The sequence below is a fragment of the Sinocyclocheilus rhinocerous genome, unplaced genomic scaffold (assembly GCF_001515625.1).
Source record: "Sinocyclocheilus rhinocerous isolate Xijiao unplaced genomic scaffold, SAMN03320098_v1.1 scaffold1956, whole genome shotgun sequence".
NCBI lineage: Eukaryota > Metazoa > Chordata > Actinopteri > Cypriniformes > Cyprinidae > Sinocyclocheilus > Sinocyclocheilus rhinocerous.
In genome coordinates this window covers 439,787-450,419 of record NW_015638932.1, presented here as the reverse complement: position 1 = coordinate 450,419, position 10,633 = coordinate 439,787, and the positions used below count along the sequence as shown (strand labels likewise).

General features: G+C 36.6%; 1 protein-coding gene across 1 annotated transcript in view; it reads left to right on the top strand.

The window, feature by feature from the left end:
• Nucleotides 1-275: 275 nt before the first annotated feature.
• The window catches only part of LOC107750051 (NEDD4 family-interacting protein 2-like), a 13,939-nt gene continuing 3,581 nt past the window's right edge, over nucleotides 276-10,633 (top strand). Inside the window, exons 1-5 of the mRNA XM_016565308.1 lie at nucleotides 276-418; nucleotides 1,097-1,227; nucleotides 8,223-8,310; nucleotides 9,518-9,642; nucleotides 9,812-9,878. Coding sequence (XP_016420794.1) covers nucleotides 355-418; nucleotides 1,097-1,227; nucleotides 8,223-8,310; nucleotides 9,518-9,642; nucleotides 9,812-9,878 — 475 coding nt within the window. The 5' untranslated portion in view covers nucleotides 276-354. The remainder of the gene's footprint in view (nucleotides 419-1,096; nucleotides 1,228-8,222; nucleotides 8,311-9,517; nucleotides 9,643-9,811; nucleotides 9,879-10,633) is intronic.

The window sequence follows — 10,633 nt, the reverse complement described above, 5'->3', positions numbered from 1 at the left end:
CATTAATATAGAACAGTAATTAAAGGCTCTAATGCACACACCAGCACACCAGTATAGGTTTGTGTATTGTAGGAGCTAGACGACGTATGATGACGTGTGATGTATAGTAGTGGTGTCCCAATTCTTAGGGGAATATTTTCACTCCTACCCCTTGACACTCTGTTTCAAGGGGGAAGGGGTATAAAATTGAATTGGGATTGGGCCTTAGAGTCACGTTTCTTCAGTCTGAAAATATGTGTTTTTGTCTTTCCTCAGTTGCACAATGAGGACGAGCCCTCTGAAGGGGCCGCAGGTGTCGAGCCGTCCACATCCTCCCAGGCCGCTGCCGCTGTCGTAGGCATCAGCAACCCCGCAATGGATGCGGAAGCTCCGCCTCCTCCTTATACCAGCGTGGTGCTTGGAGCAACAGCTGCACCAGGTACAGACACCTGGAAAAAGTTATTATTTCCGGAGTTAGAGCAGGAATCTACTAGATTCAGTATGGCAATATTATAACGACATCATTGTTGTTAATCGACAGTAATGTGGTTTTGCTGAAGCCATCAATTTGCATTATTTCAACTGATATTTTAAATAATCGTGTTTGACAGGGGAATCCCTGGTGAAAAAACTACTTTACCCATGATGCTGTAAAGAAAATGTAGAAAATTTAATCTGAAAACGTTAGGGTTGTCAGTCAAAATAACACGTTAATTGTGCGATTAATGAATGAATTAATTTTTTTCTGCAGTTTGACGTGTTAAAAGTATTTTATGCAATTAATGCAGCATACGATCGGTATCGGCTGTCAAAAAACCCATATCGGTCGACCACTAGTCTAAAGGGCCAAGTTTGATGATATTCTGGTCTCTAGGTTTGGCTCAGTATATGTCTGTCAGTTGTTTTAGCAACCATAAGGCGAAATTCATAAGTCTGATCACTGCATGGCAAGTTATGCATCACCGTTTGGTACTTTGCATTATGGGCTTATTTACATTTCCAAATATGAGCAATAGTAATTGTGATTGACTCTGTGTTAGGAAGACTCATTGTTTGGAAGACTCATAGCTAGAAATGTGTGGCGTATGGCTGACCTGTGTTTTTAATCGCTTTTTAGAGAGCACATTTCTGGGGGACTTTCCCGTTCCTCCACCATACAGCGTTGCCACGTCTCTGCCCACTTACGATGAGGCAGAGAAGGCCAAAGCGGCAGCCATGGCTGCCTCAGCGGTGGAGGTCATTCCACGAGTGAGTATCTCACCTGCCTACGCACCCACACATTCTGCGAAACCAAACACCAAGCCCTCGATTCGCACAACTTTCCACTGTGGCTTTGGTAGAGTCTAAAACATTGCCTCAAAGGAAAGTAAATTGCTGTAGTAATGCTGGTATGATTTAATGATGACTAAAATGAAATGGGACATCTCTTATAATCATGTCTGATTAGCTTTTAGCAGTAACATTAAGAGAACCTTTTTGAGGATGTGGTGTGCCATAAAAACCATGACCTAGAAAGAGAATTCCTCAGATACTCTGATTTCTCTGAGCTCAGATCAAGAAGTGTTTTATAATGTGGCCCCAAAAAGTATTTGGACACTCTTAAGATTGTCTGAATTTCATTGCATTAGATAACCGAATGCCAAACCAATGGTTATCTGTAAACAAAGGATGCTTTTCTCAGAAGTAAATTCCTTTTTCTGAGCCCTTTTTTTTTTGCAATGACCTTCAAACAGTGAGTCCCAAGTTGATTTTTACTTTTGAAATACTTACTGAATGCTGTGACTATATTAAAAAAAGAAAAAGAAAAAATGGTTTTAGTGTTACAGGATCCTTCAGAAATCTTTCTAATATGCTGATTTCAAAGAAAGATTTCTTCTTATTATCAATGTTGTAAACAGTTGTGCTGCTTAATATTTTTGTGGAAACTATGATACACCACTCAAATGTTTAGGTTAAGTAAAAAAAGTAATTACAATAGAAATTAATTCTTTTTTTCAGGACACATTAAACTGATTAAAAATTACGGTGAAAAACATTTATAATGCTACATAAGTATCTCAAAAAATATTAAGCAGAAAAATCTGTTTTCAGCATTGATAATAAGAATTAATAATAATTAAACACAAATAATAATAATTAAGCACCAAGTTTTTCTGAAGGATCATGTGACACTGAAGACTGGAGTAATGGCTGCTAAAAAATCAGCTTTGTGTCACAGGAATAAATTATATTTTTAAATATATTCAAATAGGAAAGCCTTGGTGAGCATAAGAGGCCTCTCATGTTTTGAAACTTCTCTAAAACATTAATAACATTAACATTTTAATTATTCCAAACTTTTGACCAGTAGTGTATATTTAATGATATATATTTATACAACAGTTCTTTTTGGTCCTCGAATCTGATTGGCTGAGAGGAGTGTGACATTCTAATGATGACAGAACTCCAACCGTTTCACCATTTGTATTACTCCGCTTGCAGTATTTCTCACAGCGAGTGTCATGGCGGACGCCCAAATCCACTATAATTTAAAAAAATAATACTGTTTTTGTGTCACATAATGTAGTTTTAAGAGTTTTTTAGGTGAGAATGTACTTGTTTAGACTTCAAATATGCGGTTTGTAAATAAAGATAATGTCTATTTGAAAATTTGCTTCGATATTTTCAGAGATGTGAGCTCCAGGACGTCAGCAGCCGTTCAGCGCTTATGAACCTGCCGAGAGCAGCTTTACCTCGGCCAGTTCTTCTGGAATTTGCCGCTGGCTCTGATGTCTCTATAGTGGTTAAACATGAGATTATTAATTTTGGGAGATAATTAATTTTGGGTAAATTTAACAGGCAGTCTTTGGTCTCATTAATCTAATATTTTTGTTCCAGAGCAAATAGTTTTGGCTGAGGGCAAAGTCTCATAAGCCATAAGGTTATATTTTATGTAACTTTAATGCACTGACACCTTTGTACTTTTGACTGAATTGCCTAGCAACTTTTATGATGGCTGTTGTCATTTATTAAATATTATTATTCAATTAATAATATTTTATATAAATAGTAGTATTTAATAATAGTATTTAGTTTTGGGAAACGGTGTGTGTTCGTGATGGTGATTAGTTACATTGTTCTGCCATTAGATCAGAAGGTGACAAGAGAGTGAGTGGGGTAATTTATGAGTCAGCAGTAAAGTCTTTTATATTGGAAGAGACTGAAATAGGGTTGTAAACAAGGAAGTTATTTTTAATTTCAACCACACCTTCGCTGCGTCCGAAATCGCATACTTACCTACTATATAGTAGGCGAAAAACAGTATGTGAGGCGAGTAGTATGTCCAAATTAATAGTATTCAAAAAAACAGTAAGCGAAAAGTACCTGGATGACCTACTTCTTCCGCCTGGATTCTGAAGTGCACATTCGATGGACACTTTACTATCCCATGAGGCCACGGGAGAGGATTTATGAATGGCAGTGAAGCGACGCAGCTGATGCTGGTAGGTCATGTGACAGTAACAACATGGCGGATGTAGTACGTCCGAATTTCATTCATACTATCCATATTCATTCTATATAGAACATACTTTTTTTAACGGTCATGAAGTAAATTCAAATTCAAATGTAGTACCTACTCAGTACGCGATTTCGGACGCACAGAGTGTTTGCCAACTAATTTTCAGGGGAAGTTGCTAAAGGAAGGTCAATTTGTTGCTAAAAGTTGCTAAATGACGTTGCGATGTCATTGACGTCATCATGTAATCATGGCGCAAAATTGTCACTGCATCAAATCTCAGCAAAAATATATTTTATATATGTAAATTTAGATTTGTTTGTAAAATAATATGAATGCATAATATAATAATTTTAAAATATAAATAACTGCATTTTTAAATACAACATTCAATTATTGAACACTTACACTTTTCTGAACAATTAAGTTTTTTTTAATCATTGACGTCATCATGTAATCATGGCGCAAAATTGTCACTGCATCAGATCTCAGCAAAAATATATTTTATATATGTAAATTTAGATTTGTTTGTAAAATGATATGAATGCATAATATAATAATTTAAAAATATAAATAACTGCATTTTTAAATACAACATTCAATTATTGAACACTTACACTTTTCTGAACAATTAAGTTTTTTTTAATAGCTAGTAAACTAGTAAAACTACACATTCTGAACAATTATAGTTTTAAAGGGGTCATGTGACGTTGCTAAAAAGAACATTATGTTGTGTATTTGGTGTAATGCAATGTGTTTATGTGGTTTAAGGTTAAAAAAACACATTATTTTCCATATAATGTACATTATTGTTTGTCCTCTATGCCCCACCTTTCTGAAACGTGTTGATTTTTACAAAACTCATCGTTCTAAAAAAGTGAGGTGTGCTCTGATTGGCCAGCTATCCAGTGCGTTGTGATTGGCTGAATGCATCAAGGTGTGACGGAAATGTTACGCCCCTTAACATACTGTGATGCCATTTATTTTCAATGAAGATGCCTACAAAATCACCCCAATTATTCTAGAATTATTAATTATTTAATTTTTGAGCGATTCAAGACATCTGATGAACATTCCTGTATTTCGCAATATCACAAAAAACGATATCGCAATGTCAGTTTTTTCCAATATCGTGCAGCCCTAATGTGTAGTATAAGTAGGAGAGCACAGATCAGCTCTAGGCATGACGAAGTGGATATCGTCCTCTTTTGGAAGACCAAACAAAGTAGTTTCGCTTTCACAACGAAACACACAGTGACTCCACAACATGGCAGCGGCGGCAACAGCGAGAATAAAAGTTACGCCGCCTTTCTTTGCGTGAACATTTGGGCGGCGTTATGCAAATCTTCCCACATCGTGACGTAGACATGTGGGGGCGTGTTAGAACGAGGCATTTTAGGTAGGCGTGGTTGACTCTTTAACTTTTATAAAGAATATCTCTTTGGATTTGAGACTTTAGTCTTTGCAACCTTACAGATCTTCTTTATGCACCAAGAGCTTGTTTTTTGGAAAAATTGAAATCGCATCATATGACCCCTTTAAGCAGTGTATTAGTAGTTACTTAGTATGCTACACTCTAAGAAAAGTCTGTAAAGTCTGAGGTTTTCACGGGCCAGTCTAAATAAATCTGGATTTAAATTCAAAGAGAGGTGATAGTCTATGCATGACCTGACGTTTTATTTATAACAACTATCACTGTAGGCAAACCAATATCTGCTGTAGATGAGCTGAATAAAAAGCTGAAACGTTTTGACTGATGAAACGTGAAGACAATAAACACACAATTGCAAACCAAAAATGTTTATGGTTTATGTGCATTTTTCAAGTCATCTCCAGGTCTTGTAAAATAATAATAATTTAATAATACAAGTATACAAGCACACCGCTCCACTGAGAACATCACTTATGCCAGCAGCTGCTAAATTATTAATTTATTTTAGTAATAGTTAGATTGGGCAGGCCCCTAGATCAGTCTGTGCAGCGCCACTTCAAGCCGAACACACCTAATTATTATTGAACAATTGCAAATAGCAGTTACCTTAATTTATGTGATGTGTGTACAGCTAGGCATCTTTGGTTTCCTCTTTTTGTGTAATTTAGATGGAAAATGTGTGCCTTTTTATCGTTTGCGTCACTTATCAAAAGTTGCCAAATAAATAGCTAAAATAGCTAAATTTGTTGCAAGGTGCTTTTGGAAGAAAAAAATTTGCTAGGGTAATCTGAAAAGTTGCTAAATCTAGCAACAACATTGCTAAGTTGGCAACACTGCGCACAAAAAAGGGTTTTTAAAGACACTCCGTTGCTCGTGCCTAAGGCCGATATACAGCACATATCGCACTGCTACTCGTGTGATATTGCTCAGTTCTATTTAGCAGTTGCAGATTGAGAACCTAAGTGCTCGAACCCTGTTATGAAATCACTTCAGAAACAAAGAGTGAATTAGAACATTATTCAAGACTTGTTATACAACCTCAGCAGCTCTGTTTTGAGCTGCGGTAGCAATGTGGCGCTGGACTGAGCGCTTACAAAGGCGTAGGCTGGATCTTAAAGGAGTAGTTCACACAAAAATGAAAATTGTGCCATTTGCTCACCCTCATGTCATTCCAAGCCAGTGGAACATAAACATGTTGTGCAGAATGTTGATACTGTGCAGAATTCATACAGTGAAAGTCAGTGGCTACAGGGAAGTCCAGTTCAAAAAAGTACCATAAAAGTAGTCCTGCAGTCAAATTCACATCTTGTGTGCTGTATTTTGAAGCCATGCAAATGTTGTTCAGTGAAAAGACGAACATCTCATTTTTTTTTAGATGCCTCTCTTATTTTTGTCAGATCCAAATGATGATGTTGAACCTGGAGTTGGAAAAAAACAAAACAAAAAAACTTGTTTTTATTTCAACTAGTTGCCAAGGCCAATAAAATTAATGGAAACTACGTAGACATAAACACACACACACACACACACACACACACGTCTGGTTCACTATCCTTGTGGGGACTCTCCAAAGGCATAATGGTTTTTCCTAGCAACAACATTGCTAAGTTGGCAACACTGCGCACAAAAAAGGGTTTTTAAAGACACTCCGTTGCTCGTGCCTAAGGCCGATATACAGCACATATCGCACTGCTACTCGTGTGATATTGCTCAGTTCTATTTAGCAGTTGCAGATTGAGAACCTAAGTGCTCGAACCCTGTTATGAAATCACTTCAGAAACAAAGAGTGAATTAGAACATTATTCAAGACTTGTTATACAACCTCAGCAGCTCTGTTTTGAGCTGCGGTAGCAATGTGGCGCTGGACTGAGCGCTTACAAAGGCGTAGGCTGGATCTTAAAGGAGTAGTTCACACAAAAATGAAAATTGTGCCATTTGCTCACCCTCATGTCATTCCAAGCCAGTGGAACATAAACATGTTGTGCAGAATGTTGATACTGTGCAGAATTCATACAGTGAAAGTCAGTGGCTACAGGGAAGTCCAGTTCAAAAAAGTACCATAAAAGTAGTCCTGCAGTCAAATTCACATCTTGTGTGCTGTATTTTGAAGCCATGCAAATGTTGTTCAGTGAAAAGACGAACATCTCATTTTTTTAGATGCCTCTCTTATTTTTGTCAGATCCAAATGATGATGTTGAACCTGGAGTTGGAAAAAAACAAAACAAAACAAAAAAAACTTGTTTTTATTTCAACTAGTTGCCAAGGCCAATACAATTAATGGAAACTACGTAGACATAAACACACACACACACACACACACCAAAATTAGTAAAAATGTAACCAAAAATATTAACAAAAACTATAATAGCATCTCAGTGATATTAATATATCCACTTCATTCTGTATGATTTATAAGCTTTTGTACCCGTGGGGACCTCAATTTAGGTCCCCACCGTGACACGAGTCCCCATGAGTCTGTGTGTAGTCAGGTTTAAGTCCCCACCAGGATATATAAACCAGTACACACACACACACACCAAATTTAGTAAAAATTTCACCAAAAATATGAACAAAAACTATAATAGCATCTCAATGATATTAATATATCCCTGCTTCAGAAGACTTAATATTTAGTTTCCATTGATACATTATTTTTTCCCCCACTTACAGCACTGTATTGTTAATGTATTAAATCAATTTAAATATTAACATTAATTTTTATTTTTTTGTTTATTTATTTTAACAGGTTTTTCCCAAACTTTTCCACAGACTCCAGTTGAGACTACTTTTATGATTTATTTCTGGTGAACTTTTCCCTTTGCATGCAAAACGATTAATAATTGTGCAGAATATCTAGCCCTTGAACTGGATGCTTAACCTCAGGTTGCTCTGAATGGATTGACTAGTGCACTTGAAGTGTCTTTGAATGAAAGTGTTTGCTGAAAGGAAAGTAATCAGGAATTACAAGCTCTTTCAAAACATTCAGTAGAGAGAAAATTGCAATAATTTGTCAAGGTTTTAACATCAATATATAAGTTATTTAGTCTTTCATAACCATTTTCCACCTCTCTGACCCTTACTTAAACAGTTTCTGCTACTGTTCCTGCTATAAGTAAATGACCTCTGTTGTGGTTGGCTAATGTCTTTGTATCATTTTAGTATACTGTTGTTTATCAAGGCTGGTCCAGTTGCTGATGTGTAAACATTGAGGTTGCATCACAACCATGGTGATTTCTCAGCAGCTTTTGCCTTCTAATATGCTTCTAAAACACTTCTTTTTATCCATTTCTTTTTATCCATCTACTTGTTGAAAAGGATGAGGATTTTCCGGTTCGGGATGACTTCAGTGATGCTGATCAGCTGAGGGTGGGAAATGATGGAATCTTCATGCTGGCCTTCTTCAGTAAGTGTGTATGTTTGTAATAGCATACTATTATAACCATGATAAACTGCATTACAGTTTTACACAAAACTAGATGTAAAATGCAAAATAACCATATTTAATTACAAAAGAGTGACTGGCCTGAATGAAACGTGCAGTTTACTAGGGTTTCATAAACCTTTTAGCATATGACAGGTTAAAGCATTTAGCATTTCATAATGCATATACTGCTCCACATACTTTTTTTTTTTTTTTTCAAATATGTAGATGACAGTATATACTGTGTAGTGTGCAGTATAATATTATGGCATTAGAAACAGCCTGGCTGCATCCAAAATTGCATACTCTGAGTAGGTACTTATTTTGAATAAGTGTGCACTTTGCGACCGCTTAAAATGATGTTATATATAGTATGAATGTGTGTAGTATAAATGTAATCTGGACATCCTACATTCACCATGTTGTCATTATCACGTGATATACCAGTGTCAGCTGCATCCCTTCACTACCATTCACTGCCACAAAACCTCTCCCATTGCCTCATGGGATAGTAAAGTGTCTATTGTATGCACATTTCAGGGGAGCATGTGATATCAGATGCAGCCACAGCCTCTGTGTGTTATTAGTGCTGTGTTTGCGCCATCTGGTGGTGATGTATTGAACTTCAAGTATCTCTATAGACTGTATATTATTTATTTATTTGCTACATAAAACATCTGCGCGAAACAACAGCAGGTCGGAATGAGACGCACTCTCTGACAGCAGGGGCTGCGCTTTATACGGAGAAGAAAATGCCATTGCCATCGAAACTTTTCTCAAGACAGTTCCCTTCAGTGATACATTAATATAACCCCAGAAATGTAATGCATTTTTGTACTTATTTTACTGTTATTTTCGGGATCTACTGGGACAGTGATAAAGATCTACCAGTCGATCGCGATCGACGGGTTGGCGACCACTGCTGTATATCATGATCAGTCAGTAGCATAACACATTGCAGTGCTGCCGATCATAGTCCAGTCATGTTTATTTAATGATTAGTCACGATTTCATTTCAACAGTTCATCACCATCTTTGTGATATATGTAAGCAGTCTTTCAAGTTTCAAAGTTTTTTTTTTGTCTGCTCATAAAAACAATTACCATACAAAGGTATTTAAATGTACTTTAAATATATATTTTTGCTGTCATTCATCAATACACCATTCTCTTTCTGTTTGTGTAACCAGTGGCCTTTCTGTTCAACTGGATTGGGTTTTGCTTGTCTTTCTGTTTGACCAACACCATTGCAGGCCGATATGGTGCCATCTGCGGCTTTGGTCTCTCTCTTATCAAATGGATCCTCATTGTGCGGGTAAGTTAAAACTCGAAACCCACACAGGAGGATAAGAAGCTTAAAAAAAAAAAAAAAAAACTTTGTGGTTATCTCTGAGTGATAATTACCATGAATAAAATAGTGTGTTATGAATGTGAATTTAATCATTATTAAACTCAATGTTCAGCGGTATCATTCTTCTTTTCAGTTTTCAGATTACTTTACTGGATACTTCAATGGGCAGTACTGGCTCTGGTGGATTTTCCTTGTTCTTGGTAGGTTTTCCTGTGAACGTTAAGCGGGAATTTTGTAGTTTGTTTATCTGATAATATCAGAATGATGAGTGTTAAAGGGATAGTTCACCCAAAAATGAAAATTATGTCATAATGTAAGTAACACGATCAACGTCCGTGTCACCCCAGTGCCATTTTGAAGAGTATCCACTGAACGCAAACAGCGTATGCTATTCTGTGTCAGCTGCGTCACGCGGATACGTTGTTTTCGTTCAAATCAAAGCGTAAACAACATATAAAACGCGTGTGACGCAGCTGACACAGAATAGCATACACTGTTTACGTTCAGTGGATATTCTCTAAAATGGCACCAGGGTGACGCGGAGGAGACGAATTGTTGAATTGTTGTTTTCTTTGCGTACAAAAAGTATTCTCGTAGCATTTTACCGATCTCCTTGCTACGTTTCTGGACCTTGATCGTGGTAATTACATTGCTGTCTATGGGAGGGTCAGACGTTCATCAAATTCATCAAAAATATCTTAATTTGTGTTCCGAAGATGAACAGAGGTCTTACGGGCAGAGGCGGAAAAAGTACACAACTCTATTACTTGAGTTAAAGTACAGATACCGCTGGTCAAACATTACTCCATTACAAGTGAAAGTTGTAAAGACAGCTTTTTACTTAAGTAAAAGTACATAAGTACTTGCTTTTAAAAGTACTTAAGTACCAAAAGTAAATTTCCTTTTTTATGTCAATGCACTGTTTTATTATTGTTGTATGTAATACTTGCAATAC